At 43.8% G+C, this 21415-nt stretch overlaps 1 protein-coding gene across 2 annotated transcripts in view; it reads left to right on the forward strand.

Moving 5' to 3' along the window:
* Positions 1–21415, forward strand: part of serinc5 (serine incorporator 5) — a 50999-nt gene that overhangs the window by 17804 nt on the left and 11780 nt on the right. For both annotated transcript variants that reach the window (XM_080739612.1, XM_080739613.1), the window contains exons 2-3: positions 5815–5979; positions 20926–21104. In XM_080739612.1, the coding sequence (XP_080595738.1) occupies positions 5815–5979; positions 20926–21104 (344 nt within the window). The remainder of the gene's footprint in view (positions 1–5814; positions 5980–20925; positions 21105–21415) is intronic.

Below are 21415 nucleotides of genomic sequence, written 5' to 3' on the forward strand. Positions count from 1 at the left end.
GGGACACTTCGAAAACAGTAGGAAAACAGCTGATCTACAAACTCGCAACATGTCACGGCGTGCTGCGTTGTGAGCTTTTAAGTTGGCTATTTGTGCTACTTTTGTGACGAAGTAGGACATTAATTCAGCACAAAAGTCCTTAAAAGGTTACGCACATCCATGCACACACACACACACACACACACACACACACACACACACACACACACACAGCGCACATTGTTGACCCTAGTATAGAACCTGCCTCTCACTGGCCAGCTCAACTAACTAATGAAATCTAAATGGCAATCGTGTGTGTGTGTGTGTGTGTGTGTGTGTGTGTGTGTGTGTGTGTGTGTGTGTGGGTGTGGGTGTGTGTGTGTGTGTTAATTAATGGTGGGTTGGGCAAAGTCCTAAAGAGGAAGGATTATCCTGTTAAACTGTGTAGAGACCGAGATCCCACACACACACACTATACTTGTGAGGACATAAACATTTTAGGATGGCATACAATTTTATGCCATTTTTAAAGAATTTTGGCAATTTTGACCCCAAGTAAAAACAGCCGAACAGCCGAAGGAAAAATTGTGCCTCCATCGCAGGGAGGCACAATAGTGTCCCGATCCCCAGTTCTGGGACCACTGACCTAATACTAAACGACTTACCGAGGAACACGAGACAGAGGTGTCTGACTGAAAAGGAAAAAAGAAAATCATTTTTAGTTGGATGGTGTTCTCTGGAGAATGTCAGCGCGCACGACGCACATCCCAGAAAACAGCGTAGATAAACTTTTAACGCTCTGTGTGGAATCCATTTCAGAGCTGGAACGCTTTCTGAAGGGTTCCGAAGTGTCTGTCGTGTGTGTGTGTGTGTGTGTGTGGGAGGGGGGGTTTAATACCATTTCTGCCTCTAATATTTGACAATTTGGCCAATGTTTAATTTGTCATTTTACAGGTAGTAAAAAGTCCTAAAATGTGTCACTTTAGAAATGTGCAGATACCCTCTATACACTTCAACTTTATGCTGGTTTGTTTACTGTTGAGTGAGAAAACAATGTTGCACATTAAGTTAATCATCTGGGGACCCCCCAAAATAATTTGGGGGGTCCCCTGGGGGTCCCGACCCACAGGTTGAGAACCACTGTTCTAAATCAGTAGTTGTCACAATTTCACGACTTTTCAAAAATGTTCAAAAATAACTTGAATCTAAAATGAAACGGATGCTTTCCCTGTTTTCAACGGATTCATATGTTTTCATTGATTCAGTATTGAAGACCCACAGTCAGGGACACTTCGAAAACAGTAGGAAAATAGCTGATCTACAAACTCGCAACATGTCACGGCGTGCTGCGTTGTGAACTTTTAAGTTGGCTATGTGTGCTACTTTTGTGACGAAGTAGGACATTAATTCAGAACAAAAGTCCTTAAAAGGTTACGCACATCCATGCACACACACACACACACACACACACACACACACACACACGTTGTTGACCCTAGTATAGAACCTGCCTCTCACTGGCCAGCCCAACTAATGAAATCTAAATGGCAATCGTGTGTGTGTGTGTGTGTGTGTGTGTGTGTGTGTGTGTGTGTGTGTGTGTGTGTGTGTGTGTGTGTGTGTGTGTGTGTGTGTGTGTGTGTGTGTGTGTGTGTGTGTGTGTGTGTGTGTGTGTGTGTGTGTGTGTGTGTGTGTGTGTGTGTGTGTGTGTGTGTGTGTGTTAATTAATGGTGGGTTGGGCAGAGTCCTAAAGAGGAAGGATTATCCTGTTAAACTGTGTAGAGACCGAGATCCCACACACACACACTATACTTGTGAGGACATAGACATTTTAGGATGGCAATTCTATGCAATTTTTAAAGAATTTTGGCAATTTTTACCCCAAGTAGCAAGTAAAAACAGCCGAACAGCCGAAGGAAAAATTGTGCCTCCATCGCAGGGAGGCACAATAGTGTCCCGATCCCCAGTTCTGGGACCACTGACCCAATACTAAACGACTTACCGAGGAACACGAGAGAGAGGTGTCTGACTGAAAAGGAAAAAAGAAAATCATTTTTAGTTGGATGGTGTTCTCTGGAGAATGTCAGAGCACACGACGCACATCCCAGAAAACACAGCGTAGATAAACTTTTAACGCTCTGTGTGGAATCCATTTCAGAGCTGGAACGCTTTCTGAAGGGTTCCGAAGTGTCTGTCGTATGTGTGTATGTGTGTGGAGGGGGGGGGGGGGGGGGGGGGTTAATACTTGAAAAGATTTCTTGGATTGTCACATCAAAAAGGACGTGGGCCGGGCCTGGGCTGGGCGGGTCGCCCGACCCTAGGAACAATCAGGAAAATCCCTGGATGGAAAGAGAGAGAGAATGAGAGGGAAAGATGGAGAGAAAGAGAGAGGGATGGAGAAGGAGAAACGGAGGGAGGGAGACAGAGAGAGGACAGTTGCCCAGTGGAACAGATCACATCAGATCCCAGTCACGCTGGATTTACTGTACACACACACACACACACACACACACACACACACACACACACACACACACACACGCACACTCTCTCAGCCTGGTGTTAGACACGCGTTCAGCCGTTCACACATGCTCTGTAGTGAGACACAAACCCAAGCCCACAATAGACCTCACCACAGCTGTGTGTGTGTGTGTGTGTGTGTGTGTGTGTGGTACTTGTATCACTATACTTGTGAGGGCCAAAAGAAGAACAGGGGTCTTCAACGGAGGGTCCGGGACCCCTAGGGGGTCCTCAGAGTTACTACAGGGGGTCCTCCAGATCTTTGTGTGATAAAACCTTTTTTTTTCTCCTCCTTTTTTATATTAACCACTTGCACCCTATAGCGTCCATATTCGGATAACTTTAGACAAAAATAGCAGATCTACAAGCTCACAACGCCTTGCAGCGCGAGGCGTTGTGAGCTATTTTCGGCTTTGGTGTAGAGGGGAAAAAGAGCAGACTAAGTACAGAATAAAAGGTCAGGTTTATTAAGTATTGATGGTTCAAGTGGTTAAATATCTGAAAACACAAATTGACATGGATCCAAAATACACTGATGATTGTGCTGTCAAACAATGAAACTATATGGAATCTATGAACAGGTTGTGGGGGTCCCTGCTTCATCTCTCTCTCAACTAAGGGGTCCTTGGCCTGAAAACATTGAAGACCCCTGCCCTAGGCTAGAAGTATTAATAGTTGTATAAAAAATCAAACCTCGGTTCGAAGTGGAGCGGTGAATCTGAGCAGCTTGCTAAATGCCTAAACTGTAAACTGTAAACTGTGCCTGTGAGTGAGTGGTGAGTGTGCCTGGCCTGCACAAAACAGCACCCCTCCTTTAACTAGTGTGTTGTGTGTGGCCACTCAAGGTATTGCCAGGCTACGGACACGGCCAGCCAGCCAGCCAGCCACCCAGCCAGCCACCCAGCCACATACCCACGGACATACCTGTCTATTGGGAGCGCTTTCACCGCTCCAAAAACAGACATCTGTGAGGAACATTTCCTAGTCCTCATAAACCCATTCAGGAAGGGAACCCTTTTCTGCGGTTCTTGTTGCTGTGTACAGCAGTGGTTCCCATTCCCAAACCTCCCAGGTCCAGACCCAAAAGAGAAATTAGATGTTTTCCCAGGACCCAAACTAGTGAAAACAGCAGATCTAGTGAACAAACTAGTGAAAACAGCAGCTCTAGTGCCGCCCGAGTGCCGCGCTGTGAGCTTGTAGATCTGCTATTTTTGTGAAAATGTGTGCAAATCTTTGAATATACCGGTATGTATTTTTTAAGCGAACATTTGGGGGTCCTTCACATGAAAAAGTCTGAGCACCACTGACATAGAAACATGGGTTTTTGAAAAAACCTTAGAAGGATTCGAAATATTCAAAGACAAATGTTCACGATTTTTCAAAAATAGCAGATCTACAAGCTCACAGTGTGGCACTCAGTGCTGCGCGGTGAGCTTGTATATCTGCTATTTTTCAATAGTTAAAGCACCCAGGGCCCAGAATTTGGTGCGACTCCCCTGTTTATCAGACCATATCAGTCTGATATTAAAAGTAGCAACATTTTTACAAATGGCATGTACACATTGACGTCCTCACAAGTATAGCTGTGTGTGTGTGTGTGTGTGTGTGTGTGTGTGTGTGTGTGTGTGTGTGTGTGTGTGTGTGTGTGTGTGTGTGCGTGTGCGTGTGTGTGCACGTTTGGGTGTGGGTGGGTGGGTGGGGCGCGGCAGGAAGGGAGAGGGAGTCTCTCATGTGTAATTATGAATCCTTCTCCGTCTGAAATAGAACACAAGGCCTGTGCTCTCCCCATGAGGAGCTGTCATGTCACACTAACAAGAGGCCCTGTGTGTGTGTGTGTGTGTGTGTGTGTGTGTGTGTGTGTGTGTGTGTGTGTGTGTGTGTGTGTGTGTGTGTGTGTGTGTGTGTGTGTGTGTGTGTGTGTGTGTGTGTGTGTGTGTGTGTGTGTGTGTGTGTGTGTGTGTGTGTGTGTGTGTGTGTGTGTGTGTGTGTGTGTGTGTGTGTGTGTGTGTGTGCGTGCGTGCGTGCGTGTGTGTGTGTGTGTGTGTGTGTGCGTGCACACCGCTGAAAGGCTCTGTTGTCAGCAGTGAGTGAACCTCAGAGTGGGAGATATTCTTCATCATCCTAACTGTGAATGAGAGAAGACAGCGGTGGTGTAAAGTAACTGAGAACATTAACTCAAGCAGGGCTTGACGTTAACCTTTTGAGGCACTTGTCCCATTGGACAAATACATTTCCCATATCACTTGTCCGTGCACAAAATATCACTTGTCCGGTTGAAAATGAGACATTTCACTGTGATTTCTTTCTTAAATGCATGCATAGGAGTCAGACATTGAAATAGAATGAATAACAAAAGGACTGCTCCCTCCACTCCATAGTAGCGACTTTAAGCAATGGACGGTTACGGCAGACGGCAACGGTAACTGGAAATGATCAGTGCTCGATATATAAACTTGCCGCCGTCGTAGCCGTCTCTACAACGCCAGAAGCTCCCTTTCCACGTAGTGGCTTACAACGTCTGCTGCGTAGACGAGTCGCCATGGGAACCAAAGAGTTCAGTGAAAGGGGTGGGAACCCGTCGCCAACGGCTGATGGCTTAGCGATTTTGACTGCTCACGGCGATTACGTACTCTGCCTGGTGTTGCCGTCCTGAAAATCGTCAAGCTCTCTAATATGGGCGGTCCATAGTCTGCATAGAGCACAAAGCTGCTTGGAGCGTCACAGAAAAAGTGAAACCAAGAGCAACTTGTCCAAGGGACAAGTACATTTTTAATGAACTTTTCCGGAAGGATTTATTACTTCTCCCGGACAACAGGACAAGCCTTAACCCATTTAAGCCTGGGATTATTAAATGCTTTAACTATTGAAACATAGCAGATATACAAGCTCACAGCGCGCCACCGAGTACCGCGCTGCGAGCTTGCAGATCTGCTATTTTTGGATAAAGTCATGAAAATTTGTGCTAATCTTTGAACATATGTATTTCTAACGTTTTAACGTTTGTAACTCAGATTTTGCCTCTGGGTGGTCCCTGGAACTAAATATTTTGAGATGGGGATCCGTGGCCAAATACATATCATTTTGGGCGTCCTTCACATGAAAAAGTTTGAGCACCACTGTCATAGTAGTCTCTCGAGAACAGACTAACTGAGCCCCAGTTTTTTTTTTTTTTAAGCCGAACTTGTTCGGGATCGGCACTCTGCGATACGATAATAAAGCCGAACTAGTTCGGGATTGGCACTCAATGAGTTAATATTAAGCCCTGATGAATTCATATGTACCACGTCCTAACCCTGTGTATGTTCGTATTCCTAGCTGGCGTGTTGCTGTGGCACGGCGGCCTGCTCCTGCTGCTGTGATTGCTGTCCTAAGATCAAGCAGTCGACGGGGACGCGCTTCATGTACGCCCTCTACTTCCTGATGGTCACCGTCACCTGTGTGGTCATGATGAGCCCCACGGTGGAGGACGCCATGAAGGAGGTACGTCACAACCAGAGAGACAAATCAACAGCAATCAGGGTTTCCTGCAGGAAAAAGGCTTGGCCGGGGACTCTGGCAGAAGAGAAGAGAAGAATTTATGAAAGATTAATACTTTTGATGTTCAGAAATGTTCAAAAACGGCACATGTACAATCTTGCAGCTTTTGAGCTTGTAGATCTGCCTGCTATCTTTTGAATAGCTAACATATAAATGGATGAAGTGGTTTAAATGATTTTCAACACAGGTTCTTTATTCTTTTATGTTTCCTGAAAAGTAGCGGTTTTGAACAGAACATGCAAGGTTTTCTCTCTCTCTCTCTGTGTGTGTGTGTGTGTGTGTGTGTGTGTGTTTTGTGTGTGTGTGTGTGTGTGTGTGTGTGTGTGTGTGTGTGTGTGTGTGTGTGTGTGTGTGTGTGTGTGTGTGTGGTCTCATGCAGTGGTTTAGCACAGCAGACAGGCTGCTTGGCCCCTCCCTGGTTGTAATTGCATGTTTCATATAGAAATAGAAGCTTAGAATCTAGATTAGTCTTGGCTACTTACTGTCGTGTGTGTGTGTGCGTGTGTGTGCGTGTGCGTTAGGGCTGTTAACATTCCTCAGAAATGTAATTAAAGTTGAATATTGGTCTTAGTTACAACTTGGCCCAAATAGCGAATGATTGCACACATAGACATACAAGGGGGATTGAGCCCCTGCCCCCCCCCCCCCCCCCCCCCCGTCTGTAAAAAAGTGCCCTCTTCGTGCCCTTACGCCACATCTCCAGTATTCACTTGATTATGCTTAGTTTAGGGTTGTATCAAGTACCGAAAATAGCCGACCTCCAAGCTCATAACGACGCGTTGTGAGCTTGGAGGTTGGCTATTTTCAATATTTCCACCAAAAGAGCAGAAGTGTACACATTATAATACCAGAAGACTCCCTAAATCGGGAGATAAGCGACCACCAGGTCGCATACACAAACTTTAGAAGGCAATGGTAGCCAATCCGGAGGGAATATGTGAAATGGGACAGATCCATGATGTTGATGACATGACTTTAGAGATACTGTGTACTGCTTTGTGTGATTTTAGGGCAAAATCTGTAGGAGCAGTGTCCAAAAATGTGTTTAGCAAGAATCAGCCTCATGGTGGCGCTACAAGAGGGCCATGTGAGAAATGAGGGTGGAGGATGTGGTTTGGCAGCCAAGGAGTGTGTGTGCAAAGTTTGGCATGGATAGGGGCAACGGTGGCGGAGATATGAGTAGGGCAAAAGTGTGATGTGAAGGACAGACTGGCGGACGGACTGACAGACGGACAGGCAACAATACAAGTCTCTCTTTCTCTCTCTGGCACAGAGTAGCAGCACCGACCAAAGACCATCCCTACAAGAAACGGAAAGTATTTGCACGCCCACAAGTTGGCTAATTCTGTGGAAAGAAATTGCTCACATTGCTCAAGTAATGTTGTGACGATTTAGAGTCTGCCTTCTGCATAGACAAGTGATTAGAAGAGTGTAGTTCCTCTGGATTCTCCTTCATCTGCAGCCCCTTGATGCGGTGATGAGCTCTCTGGTGTCGAGCTAGAAGATTTATCTAGAATGGATCCTTTTCAACAGGGCTTTGTCCTCTTCCCGTAGGCTACAGTCACATGATGCATGTCTTCCTGTCAAAGGTTGTTTTCATGGAACGGCACCGTCCAACAGACACAGGAAGATGAGAACACACACACACACACACACACACACACACACACACACACACACACACACACACACACACACACACACACACAGGATGTCCCACGAAAAACCAATGGTCACCAGCTGCTGCAGGTCGCGTGCTCGTTTTTGCCAACGGGTCTGAGGCCCTAAGCTGGATGCAGAATAGATATTCTGCGTCTAGCTTAGGGCCTTAACTCAAATCTTTGCTTCTGGGGGTCCCTGGAACAAAATATTTTGAGATGGGGGTCCGCGTCCAAATACATGTCATTTTGCGGGTCCTTGACATGACAAAGTTTGAGAAAGACACGTTTTGAGCTTGCCGATCTGCTACTTTTCCTGGTTTTGAATTTGAATCCTGAAAAGGTTTTGGTCATAATGAGGTTTCCTCCCAAACAGAGAAGATCTTGCCAGTGTGTTCTTCTCAAACCCTTTCATGTCAAGGAACCCGCTAATTGAAATGTTTTTGGCTGCGGATCCGCCCGTCTGAAAATATATTGTGCCAGGGAGCCCCCACCGATACAAGATTTATTGTTGTTGAAATGAAAATAAAAATATAAAAAAAAAAAAAAGTAAAAAACAGAAGCCGTATTTTTAATCATTTCCTGAAAAGTTAACAATTTTGGACATACAAGCTTTAAGCCTGACAGTGATGTCACACACACAAAACACAAATCACAGAAGTCAAGGCCTCTGATTTGTAAGATGCTAATCAGCTGCAAATTACAACCTAACCCAGTGCGCTTCTCAAACTTATGTCAAGGACCCCCAAATTTATAGTTCTGGGGTCCTTGGAACAAAATATTTTGAGATGGGGGTCCACGTCCAAATACATATCATTTTGGGGGTCCTTAACATGACAAAGTTTGAGAAATCTATAGAAAACTGTACAAAGACATTTGTATTATCTGCCTATATCGGTGGTTCTCAAACTTTGTCATGTCAAATGATATGTATTTGGCCGAGGACCCCCAGCTCAAAATATTTTGTTCCAGGGACCCCCAGAAGCAAAGATTTTAGTAAAAAAAATCACTCTGAATTTGCCTCAAGCTAGATGCAGAATAGATAACACGCAGCTCAGACCAGTTGGCAAACGAAAGGTCGCCTGCAGGTCGGACTCAGGATGAGTCGAGCCAGCGTTTTGTGAAGGTCTGGTCCTCCTGGGACCCCCCTCCCCCAGGGGTCCTTGAGGGAGTTCCAGGGGGTCCCCAGCTAAATTAGTTAATATAGCATAAAGGTCTTCCTTGCTTAAACCCAGTAACAACGATTCTACAAATGCCTTCTTATCTGGATTTCATAAAGAACTTTAGTTCTTTAGTTTTTTCACATTCCTAACTCCATGATTCAATTTTGGAGGAGTCTGCTGCGGTCGTAGACCAAAATGTAATTATACAAAAGAACGATATAAACTCCAAAACAATTCTCACGGTGTCATCACTGATTATTCAAAAACAATGTTTTAAACATGGTTTTGCTCTTGTTCAAATTAGATTATTGGCTCGGGAATGCCACAAAAACAATCTCAAGGCTTCGTGGAGTGAGTAATTAAATGTATCATGCAACAGGCATGATACATTTATTTTAAGAAGTACATTCTATTTTTTTCCCTCGTTTCTACGGTTTCTTTGGCTGGATATGGCAGCCTGGAACGGTTGTTCAAGTGCAGCTAAACTTGGCATGTTAGTAAACGTGCCACAATTAACAATAATGCATTGCACCTGTGCAGCTGACCTGCGGAACCTGGGAATATACCATTCTGTCAAGATGGGTAGAATACAAGTGTGGATAATATAATTATAATACCTTGTTAAAGTGACCATTTTGTTAAATGTTGCATTTGTAGTTATTTTAATGTAATTTAACAACATAACCAGCACAGATAGACAAAGAGACATTCATGGATTTATATTTAAAAGTAACTTTTATTTTCCCCCTGGCAGCTGCATAACCCTGCCATACCCAATTGACGCCCCTGGTTAAACAACAACATTGTTAAATCATTTGGAACATTCTTAACACTGATCTTCTCTTAATGGGGGTCCCTAGACCCTTTGGATTGAGGGGGAGGGGGGAGGGGGGTCCACGGCCAACATACATATACATTTGGGTTGGGGGTCCTTGACATGAAAGTGTTTTGGGAAACACTGTGGTAGTGGAATAGAGATGTCGTGTGTGTGTGTGTGTGTGTGTGTGTGTGTGTGTGTGTGTGTGTGTGTGTGTGTGTGTGTGTGTGTGTGTGTGTGTGTGTGTGTGTGTGTGCGTGTGCGTGTGTGCGTGCTGCGGGGAAAACGGGCCGTTAGCTAGCGAGGCCCTTTGTCTCACTCAGCAGCAGATTAGCATGTCCATGGTGTCAGCCGGTAAATCTACACACTCTCCTCACACAATGACTGCTCTCTTAGCTGCCATGGGACGTCCCACTGTGCCCTGTGTGTGTGTGTATGTGTGTGGGAGAGAGAGACACTATACTTGTGGGGACCAAATGTCCCCACAACAAGAAGGATACTAGAATGTGAGAAATGGAGATTACAAGGATCGGCCGTTTTCCTGGTCCTTGAGAGGGAAACGGTTGTTCTTTGGTTGAAAAGAGATTTTGAGATAGCTTTTACAATTGGAAAAAGATTCAGGTTGGTCTTAGCGTTTGGATCAGACATTTATTGGGGTGCGATGTACGCACAACAGGGGCGTAGGCAGCGGTAGGCGAACGAGGCGACCGCCTACCAACTGAGAAATGATCTGGCAAAAAAAAAAAAAAAAAAAAAATCTCCCAAAAAAAAAAAAAAAAAGTCTCTTATTTCCATTGTGTAAAGGCCTGACTGGGCAGTAGGCCTACAGTGTGGAGAGGACCATAGGCCTATAGAATGTCGCTCAACCAGTTCCATTCATTGACTAGTAGGCGGCCTGGCCATTGAGAAAGTGTTACCCTTTTAGAGATATGTAAATTTGGGCTGCCGGGCTATTTAACTCAAGTCGCAACAACAGAGACAATAACACACTGAACAAAGTCCATTCTGCTTTCCTCCTACCTGTAGGATATCCTCTGTTCCAAATGAATAAAGTCCTTAATGTAGTAGGTAAACAGCTTCCAAACACAATACGTGATCATTGTGTTGTTTAAATCCAGCACTGCTGGATTAAGAATTGACATCTTGTTGTCTCTCCAGCTGTAGCATATTAAAACTCATTAAGCAAGCCTCTTCCATAAATGTAAGGCCCATTCCCACTGGGCCAGATAACAGATAAAAAATATATCTATAATATCTACCACAGATAAAAGTACCTGTGGCAAATATCTGTGCATGGTAGATATATATTTTTTTTATCTGTATCTACCATCCACTTTGAATGGAAAAATATCTAAAGAAAGAGTTTTTTTTTTATCTGTTATCTGGCCCAGTGGGAATGGGCCTTAAATAAAAAATAAAATGTATTTCATTAAAGGAGTAGTTCACTCTCAAAATTATCGATATTTTCAAGCTCAAGCCCCGCCGCATGTTGTTGTGAGCCATGTATTTTAAGGGACACAAGTTTACTTTGAACTAATTTAGCTAGTGTTGTAATCACAAGTTGAAATAGGCCTATGTCACTATTTGGGAGCAATGTTCGCCTTGTTTGTAATGCGCCATACTGTGCTTTTTGAAAATAACTAGCCCTTACACTGAATATACTGGAATAGTGTTTTAATTATAACCTTGGGGGGGGGGGGGGGCTGGCATTTCGCCTACCAAAATTTAATTCCTGGCTACGCCCCTGACGCACAATCTATACTTTGGCATCTGGAGAAAGAGATTTTTTTTATCTGTTATCTGGCCCAGTGGGAATGGGCATTTATGGTTATGGTTTAAAAGTAGCGAAATATATTGAAATATGGAGATCCACTACTAGGTTTTAACAAAGTGTTTGCAAGGGTTTTAGTGTGTGTGTGTGTGTGTGTGTGTGTGTGTGTGTGTGTGTGTGTGTGTGTGTGTGTGTGTGTGTGTGTGTGTGTGTGTGTGTGTGTGTGTGTGTGTGTGTGTGTGTGTGTGTGTGTGTGTGTGTGTGTGTGTGTGTGTGTGTGTGTGTGTGTGTGTGCATAGGCGATTTTAAGGGGTGTCCTAGGGTGCACGTGCACCCCCTGGCCATTTTGATTTTTTTGATCATAATAAACACAAAGAAGAAGAACATCTCAAATTCGCCTTTTTTGACCCTTTGAAGCACCCATAGCATGACTTCTAAACCAATCACAGCAAATGGGGGGCGGGAGGTAATAGGACTACTGGTTTCTCAACCAATCACAGTGACTGTCTGAACGTCTCTGACAGCACAGCTGAAAAACGAACGGCAGATGATGACACCTGCAGATTTATCTAAATAACAGAATTAAACAGTTGTTTCACAGTGGAATATGCTACCTGGGGTTAACTACAGACATCCATAGGACATGTGGATAGCTTTTACATTTACCATACGTGAACTAAAGTTTTCGGCGCTGCTCAACGAGGCTGGATTACACGATGTGTTCTGTGCCTCCAAGGAATAACACTTTCTTCTGGGCACCTCAATATAACATTGGATATTTTCTTGTCATTTTCTTAAGGTAAGACATGGCTTTATTTAACTATCTGTTCACTGTGGAGTTAGCCAGCCTGTTTTCTTCTCCTCCGTGTGTGTGTGTGTGTGTGTGTGTGTGTGTGTGTGTGTGTGTGTGTGTGTGTGTGTGTGTGTGTGTGTGTGTGTGTGTGTGTGTGTGTGTGTGTGTGTGTGTGTGTGTGTGTGTGTGTGTGTGTGTGTGTGTGTGTGTGTGTGTGTGTGTGTGTGTGTGTGTGCGCGCGCATGCTTGCTTCACTTGCTTGTAAATATTGGTAGCTGCTGGTTATGGATCTTTGGTGGTGTGGTTGTGCCACACCACCAATGTAAATGACTGCTTGATTGCTTGATGAATGATGATTAACTTGATGTTTGGCTTTATATGTCCTGGCTGTGCTGCCTCTGTCTGCAAAATAAGTAAATAAATCCTATAGATAGACATATGGTGTCTAGAAAAAGAAGCACCTGTTTTACACTTTTTTTTGTTTATATTGTGTTACATTTGGGTACAAAATTAACTGCAGAAATCCGCTAAAACAACATTACAAAACCGCTAATATCCCCATTTTTTTTTCGAACGTCGTGCATTTTTTTTCGAACGTCGTGCACGCGCGCTGCGCGCCTTCACTTGCTTGTAAATATTGGTAGCTGCTGGTTATGGATCTTTGGTGGTGTGGTTGTGCCACACCACCAATGTAAATGACTGCTTGATTGCTTGATGAATGATGATTAACTTGATGTTTGGCTTTATATGTCCTGGCTGTGCTGCCTCTGTCTGCAAAATAAGTAAATAAATCCTATAGATAGACATATGGTGTCTAGAAAAAGAAGCACCTGTTTTACACTTTTTTTTGTTTATATTGTGTTACATTTGGGTACAAAATTAACTGCAGAAATCCGCTAAAACAACATTACAAAACCGCTAATATCCCCATTTTTTTTTCGAACGTCGTGCATTTTTTTTCGAACGTCGTGCACGCGCGCTGCGCGCGCGTGCATGAGGTAATAGAGGTTGTGCACCCCCTGCTGGAAGAGGCTAGAATCGCCTGTGTGTGTGTGTGTGTGTGTGTGTGTGTGTGTGTGTGTGTGTGTGTGTGTGTGTGTGTGTGTGTGTGTGTGTGTGTGTGTGTGTGTGTGTGTGTGTGTGTGTGTGTGTGTGTGTGTGTGTGTGTGTGTGTGTGTGTGGCGAGAAGTGAAATGCTCCCCGTTTTTTTTTGTCTGAATCGGAGGTAGGGAGCGCTCGCGTGTGTTCACTTGGACCTTCGCAACGCTCGGTGTCTCGCGTGGATCAAGGTCGCCTGAGGTCGTCATCACTGAAAACAAGTGCTCCTTTTACAAAAACCAGGGCGCATTCCTCTCCTAGCCCCTTTTCCACTGCAGCTTTAGCACCACACTACACAACACTACACACTCTACATTTTCCATTACAGAAAAGTACCCCTATCGGTAAGAAACAAATTGACCCTTTTAACTGTGATTATTATACACTATGAATTTGTATTAACAATCCTAATTATAATGCACTATAATGGATTATAATACACTATAAAGTATAAATGTATTACTATGATAACTATAATACACTATAATAGATTATAATAGTGGTTATAACGCAATAGAATCTATTATCATGTATTACAACTATATTCTGGTGGTCTAAATGAAAAGTCAGTGAGTGATGAGTCATTATGTAGTGTTTGACCCTGTTTGGCCTAGCTCAGACCCACTCTGGATTGGACAGTTTTTAGTACCATACTCTTTTCACACCACTCTACCCAGGTCCTTGTAGAGGAAAACCTGGCACAAGCGTGCGGTGTGGAGTGGTGTGGTGTGGTGTTGGGCCATGGCTATGGAAAAGGGGCTTATCGGAGGCCATTTTGTTTCTTGATTGAACTTTGGGGAGTTTTCTCTCACAAGGAGACGCACAGTGGGACTCCTGCTCTCTCCACCGGTCTCTCTCTCTCTCTCTCTGTGTGTGTGTGTGTGTGTGTGTGTGTGTGTGTGTGTGTGTGTGTGTGTGTGTGTGTGTGTGTGTGTGTGTGTGTGTGTGTGTGTGTGTGTGTGTGTGTGTGTGTGTGTGTGTGTGTGTGTGTGTGTGTGTGTGTGTGTGTGTGTGGTAGGTAGCTCACAGCCGTCCCCATAGTAACGGTTGAATGGCCTGTGTCGTTGTAGTCCAGTGCATGATGGAGTACCTGTTGAACTATTGTTAGCCTGCTAGAGGAGTCTTGGTGCTCCCAGCTTTCTGGGTCCCAATCCAGTCCCGCTCACCACCTTCGTTGCCCTCACGATCAGCCGATACTGATCCAAATGTCATGTAATATGTACAGTGTATTATACCGTATTATTACCCGGCGTGTTAGAATGCTTGATTCAGATTGGTCGAGCGCTGAAATCAGAGGTCTGTTATTTCTGGATAGCAGACCGCTCCGCTCTATAACAGACCGCTGCCTAATCAAAGACTCAGAGCAGCTGCTGCAGTCAAGCTGCACTGCGTGAATCTTGTGCTGTATCCAACATGTCAGCCATGAAAACAAACACACAGCGACATTTACAACTAAACGTTGCTCTGAAGAATGTTTTTAAAAAATATTTTAAGCGAGAAATAGACGACGTAGTACCAGAAAATGGACCTTATCTAATCAGCACTTCCTTGTCTTCCAAGGCAACCGTGTTGCGCTGGGAGGACGGCCAGCGCAACACTTGTGGAACACTTCCAGCCGTCTGTAAACAAGGAAATACTTTGTTTTGTTTTTAGTTTTGAGTCAAATTATTAATTTGATTTAGTAGCCAGGTAATAAGCGGGATAAATACTGGCTCCTTGGGGGTTGTTCATATATAACATCCCTTCGAACTGATAACTCAGGACTCAGTTATCAGTCCGTCGGGATGTTATATATGAACAACCCCCGCGGAGCCAGTATTTATCCCTTACATATATAATAATAATAATATATATTACTTTACATGTTCCAATATATGCATTTAATTCATAGCATTGAGGGTATGCACGTGACATCATTGTACCCGGAATGATGATGATCAAGGGAAAAACTAGTCTAACCTAACGCAGACATTCTATGCCCCCGACAAATTTCACCGGGTCCTCTGTAGAAATGGGACGTTCGCGAACGAATCGAGTCTTTAGAACGGCTCTTTGAAATGAGCGATGGGATCCGGTTTGCGGTATAGGGAGCCGTTCCTTTCTAATGAACAGTTGGGGAAAAAGTACAAACATTCTTTATTTGCAATGTAGATGTAAATAACTAAAGTAACTAAATAACTAAAATGAGACAGTCTTTTGAACGGCTCTTTGAAAGGAACGGATCCCAGAGATCCGGCTCACTTCAAAGAGCCATAAATCCCATCTCTATTCCGGCGTCTGGATGACTCCTGCTGCTGTCCGCTTTGAGTAAATGAGGAAGTGATCCGCGGTGGAAAACGAGTGATAAATCATAGCGATTTTATAATGATAATGGATAAACCTAAACAAACCAGTTCACATGAACAATACTATAATAAGATATCTGAACGGCTGCATTTATTTTATATACAATTAAAAGGTCATGCTAGCCCAGGCTTTCTTTTTCTTCCGATCGCCAAAATAAGCCTGGGTTTCCGAGGCTAGGGAAAAACTAACCATAGCTGTGTAGCAGTACTATACTAAACTCCTCCGGAAAAAAATTATCTTGACTAATCAACAATCACAACGATATAAAATACAGTACCAATTAAGTTCCAGAAATTAGTTTATAGCAGTCAGTTAGGGTTACAGACTGTGTGTGTGTGTGTGTGTGTGTGTGTGTGTGTGTGTGTGTGTGTGTGTGTGTGTGTGTGTGTGTGTGTGTGTGTGTGTGTGTGTGTGTGTGTGTGTGTGTGTGTGTGTGTGTGTGTGTGTGTGTGTGTGTGTGTGTGTGTGTGTGTGTGTGTGTGGGGAGTGGAGAGGGTACTTTGATTAGCAGTGGTCTCTCCTTTCATGTCGTGCGGAAAACGATATAATTGTTGCACCATCAACCGCCCGCCGTAATTAATGCGTTTACAAGCTGCCCCGCTTCCCATCGTCTCTGTGGTGTCTGTTCTGTGGTGCTCCGTGCACAGCCTGGTGGGACGTTGACTCACTGCTTCCAAAACGGATATCCATTACCATGTATATACCATTATCTATCTGATGAAGACTGTCCATGCTTCAATTCAATTCAAAGGGCCTTTATTGCAGTGTTTCTCAAACTTTTACATTTCAAGGTCTCCCCTTAACTCTGACAGTGTACACTCTCAGAGTTACAGACTTGTATGGGTCAATTTAGACCCCCCCCCCCCCCCCTAAAGGACACCACAGAGTCCCTGGAATCCACTTTGAGAACCATTGCTTTATTGGCATGAGAAAATATAACATACAATTTAATCAACTTAAAGGAGTAGTTCACCCCAAAATGACTTTTTTTTCCTATTGATTACTCATGCCACCGAGACTTGAATTCATGGATATGTTTTAGTTTTTGTCGTATTCCTAAGACAATAATTTGATTACAATATTTGTTTCTTCATTGATTCTGGATGGGGACCCGAATGCATTTGGGTCCCCATCCGGAATCAATGGGGGTAAACTTACTATAATCCATTTTTTGTTTTAGGAATGCGACAAATACAAAAAAGTATTATTGAACTCCATGGTGTGAGTAATCAATAGAAAAAAATCATTTTGGGGGTGAACTACTCCTTTAAGTCAAGTTTTGCGGTACTTTATTGGAGTATTTCCAATTGTCTATACTGCTTCCACTCCGCTACATCTCAGCTACATATTTTAAGAATATCAAAGCAATAAGCCACAAGAGGCGAGTGGCTGCGCCTCGTGTTTCCCAACGCCTCTCAGCCGGTGTATACTACCCCGGTAACCCCGGTGCTTTTCTAAAACGGTCACAATATTGCAACATGAAAACCATAGACATGTACCAATTAAAACTATTCTATCTCACTAATAATACACAATAAGGTCTGCTCTGCAAGAAAGTATTTCCCGGCCAGGCTGCAGAAACAACACAGGTGCAGATAATTGGTGCACTGTGGAACACCGTGGAAAGAAATAACGCACCTGGGTTTGATATAAACTGATTCAAGGTGTGGGTTATAGTCTCATATACCACAGCAACCAGCCAATCAGAATCAAGGAATGGAACTAGCCGTTTTAGAATATACTTTTACCCACTGCAATTATTTTGTTACTATAGTTGCCTTGTAGATTTAGCTTATTATTCCAAAACATATATTAACACTAAATTAACACTAAACAAGGCGCTAACTTGTTCTCCTGCTATACCATCAACATGTGGAACGCCCTTCCACAAGCCCTAAAGGAGAGCAAATCCCTAGCCTCCTTCAAAATTGGTATGAAAAGTCACCTTCAGACAGCAGCTACCCGTGACTTGTAAATAGACTAAGCCCCCATGCTCCCCCCCCCCTTTTTCTTTGTATTCTGCCTTTTGTATTTGATGTTATGCTTTTGAAACTGATATTATCCTAGATAAAGTACTATGTTCTATCTGTCTGTCTTTCAATGTTATATGAGATACTTAAAGTGTGGTTCCTGTGGAAATAAGCCTCGGCTTTCTAGGATCTCCTTTTAGTTGACCTTGTACCAGTGATTTGTACTGTCATGAAACTGTACTTTTTTCTATTGCAAACTCCTAATAAATTCTTCAATCAATCAATCAAAAACCACTTCAGCCCTATTTAAACTTTGTCTAGTTGAAAATAGCCAATCAACAACTACCTTTTATACATTTCAAACATAATGACACGTCTGATATGGGAAATTCTGAACGAGTACCATTTAGATTCCAATTATTTTGTACTTTTACTCAAGTACATTTTGACTGCCGCACTTTTTAACTTGTAACAGAGTCTTTCTACATTGCGCTAAGTGGTAACAATACTTTTACTTGAGTCAAATGTCTTGCATAGTGCTGCATAGGTTTACATTGCCAGAGCTTCTCCTAGAAGACTCTATTAATTCCCCGGGCCAACGGAGGCCGTTAACGGTGGTTAGATAACATTCTTTCACAGAGGTTTTAACACACAACAGGGTAGGCGAATGGAACTAATTATATTTTATTGAAGTTCATGGTGTGTACATACTGTAAGCCTTAAGTTATTAAAGACTCCTCCTTCTTTATGGAGTAGCTGTATGCATTTTCACTGCGCGTCTTTACGAGTCTGTCAGTCAGTCGCCCATCTGTCTGTCTGTCCGTCTGTTTCACTAGTCTCTCTAGTGGTTCAGCTCGAGACCCAAAAGGGAAATGCGATGTCTTCCCGCGACCCAAACTAGTGAAAATAGCAGATCTACAAGCTCACAATGCGTCGCTGGGAGCTTCATGCGAAGCCGTACAAATTTGTCTGCCACCCACAAATGGGTCCTGACCCAATGTTTGGGAACCAGGGTGCTCTAAACTCTCTCTCTCTCTCTCTCTCTCTCTCTCTCTCTATCTCTCTCTCTCTCTCATACTCTCAAATGTTTCTCACTCTTAAGCCCCTTTTCGACTGCAGCTTTAGCACCACTCTACACAACACTACACCACACCGCAAAAATATCTACATTTTCCATTACACAAAAGTGCCCCTATCGGTGAGAAACAAATCACCCTTTTAACTTTGATTATAATACAATATAAAGTTGTATTACAACTATCCTAAATATAATACACTATAATAGATTATAATAGTGGTTATAACACAATAGCATCTATTATCATGTATTACAACTATATCCTGGTGGGTCTAAATGAAAAGTCAATGAGTGATCAGTCATTATGATGTGTTTGGCCCTGTTTGGCCCAGCTCAGAACTACTCTGTATTGGATACTTTTTAGTGCCACGTTTAGTACCACTTTCACACCACTCCACGCTGGTCATTGTAGTGGAAAACCTGGCACAAGTGGGCGGTGTGGAGTGGTGTGGTGTTGGGCCATGTCAGTGGAAAAGGGGCTTTAAGTGTATATGGGTCATCATGTCTGTCTGTCTGTACGTCCGTCTGTCTCCCTGTCCATCCTCTGTATGTGTGTGTGTGTGTGTGCTCTTGAGTGGTTGAATGGAGGTATTTAAAGTATTCATGCTTGCAGTGGGACACGGCGAGGCCTCTTTAAACAGGCCTCGCTGAAGGAGACATGAAAGGAGGAGTGTGTTTTCCTCTACACGCGTGACGGGCCCACACAACACCATGACCAACACATGACTGCTCTCAGCACAACACATGTGTGTTTAGATGTGTGTGTGTGTGTGTGTGTGTGTGTGTGTGTGTGTGTGTGTGTGTGTGTGTGTGTGTGTGTGTGTGTGTGTGTGTGTGTGTGTGTGTGTGTGTGTGTGTGTGTGTGTGTGTGTGTGTGTGTGTGTGTGTGTGTGTGTGTGTGTGTGTGTGTGTGTGTGTGTGTGTGTGTGTGTGTGTGTGTGTGTGTGTGTGTGTGTGCGTGCGTGCGTGCGTGCGTGCGTGCGTGCGTGCGTGCGTGCGTGCGTGCGTGCGTGCGTGCGTGCGTGCGTGCGTGCGTGCGTGCGTGCGTGCGTGCGTGCGTGCGTGCGTGCGTGCGTGCGTGCGTGCGTGGACAGCATTTCACGTCCCTCAGATAAACCCATTATTAGTCCTAATGATATCAATTATATTAAACGTTCACTTCTCATGTATATTTTATGAAGGAGAAGGAAACAGGCCGCACTCTTGTAGCCACAATATTTATTTACAGAGAGGAAACCCAACGTTTTGACCTCACTAGGTCTTCTTCTACTCTACTATTCTATTCTACTTCTTCTACTAAATTTCCCCCTTGGGATAATAAAGGTATCTATCTATCTATCTATCTATCTTCTTCGGGGGAATGATCAATGATGTACGTTTTAAGCACAACATGTATACCGTAATTGCTGGACTATAAGCCGCACCTGAATATAAGCCGCACCAGCTAAATTTAGAACAAAAAAACAAATGTTTACATATATAAGCCGCACCTGACTATAAGCCGCAGGTGTCCTTCCTGCTTCCCGCTAGAGCGCCCCTGGTGGCCGTTAGCTGTATAAATCTATTTATAAATCCTTGTTAAAGACCATTGTAAAACTAACTAACTGGCTGTTAGCTGTAAAAATCTTTATATAAGCCGCGCCGTTGTATAAGCCGCAGGGTTCAAAACATGGGAAAAAAACTGCGGCTTATAGTCCGGCAATTACGGGTACATAAAATGACTCCCCAGTGCACCCATTGGCAGCTCCTGAGTACATCTCAGGTCCTTCTGCAGATGTTCTATCAGTCTGTGATGTGTCTTCTACTCTCCTCTTCTTTGTGATTACCTGGGGAGAACATTGATTCTCAAAGTGAGGTCCAGGAGCAAAATGCGTTACTATAACATCACAATATTCTTTAACACTTTATCCATTTATATGTTGGCTATTAAAAATAGCAGACCTACAAGCTCACAGCGTGTCACTTTGTGCCACACTGCGAGCTTGTACATCTATTTTAGTTCTTTTTTCTTTTAGCACACACAAATCTGAGATAAATCCACTTTTCTGAATTCTCTACCATTAGTCTGAATGGAAAACCGGATGTCCGGGTGGCCTCATCTACCGAAGGATCATGGGAAATTGAGTCCCTGCTTTAGTGTGATGTGTATCAGACAGCCATCTGATATTAAGGTGTTGTGTTGTGTTGTGTGTCAGATCCCCTACTACAGCAAGGTGTGTGAGCAGCTGTCAGCGGGGGAGAACTGCAGTGCTCTGGTAGGATACTCTGCAGTCTACAAGCTGTGCTTCGGCATGGCCTGCTTCTTCTTCTTCTTCTTCCTCCTGACGCTGGGCATCAAGACCAGCCGGGGCTGCCGTGCCGCCGTCCACAACGGGTAGGCCACGTTCTGCCGCCTCCTGCCTGTTCACAAGCATTATTACATTAAAGGACAACTTTGGGTTCATATTTTAGATTGTGATTAGAGAAAAGAATAAATGGTTTCATTTACTGCTTTTTATTGCCATTTTAGTATATTGATTTCAGTGGGTGGGGGCATGTGTACAAGCATTTTTAGACACAGTAAGCCGGCAATTTCTTTGTTACTATTTACACCAGCCCCCATCTCACATCTGCCCATGAAAGATTGCGGTGCATCTGACAACGGACAACAGTCTGGCCACGCAAGACTACATTTGAGAGAGAGAC

This window comes from Nannobrachium achirus (genome assembly GCF_963921795.1).
Source record: "Nannobrachium achirus genome assembly, chromosome: 12".
Taxonomy (NCBI): domain Eukaryota; kingdom Metazoa; phylum Chordata; class Actinopteri; order Myctophiformes; family Myctophidae; genus Nannobrachium; species Nannobrachium achirus.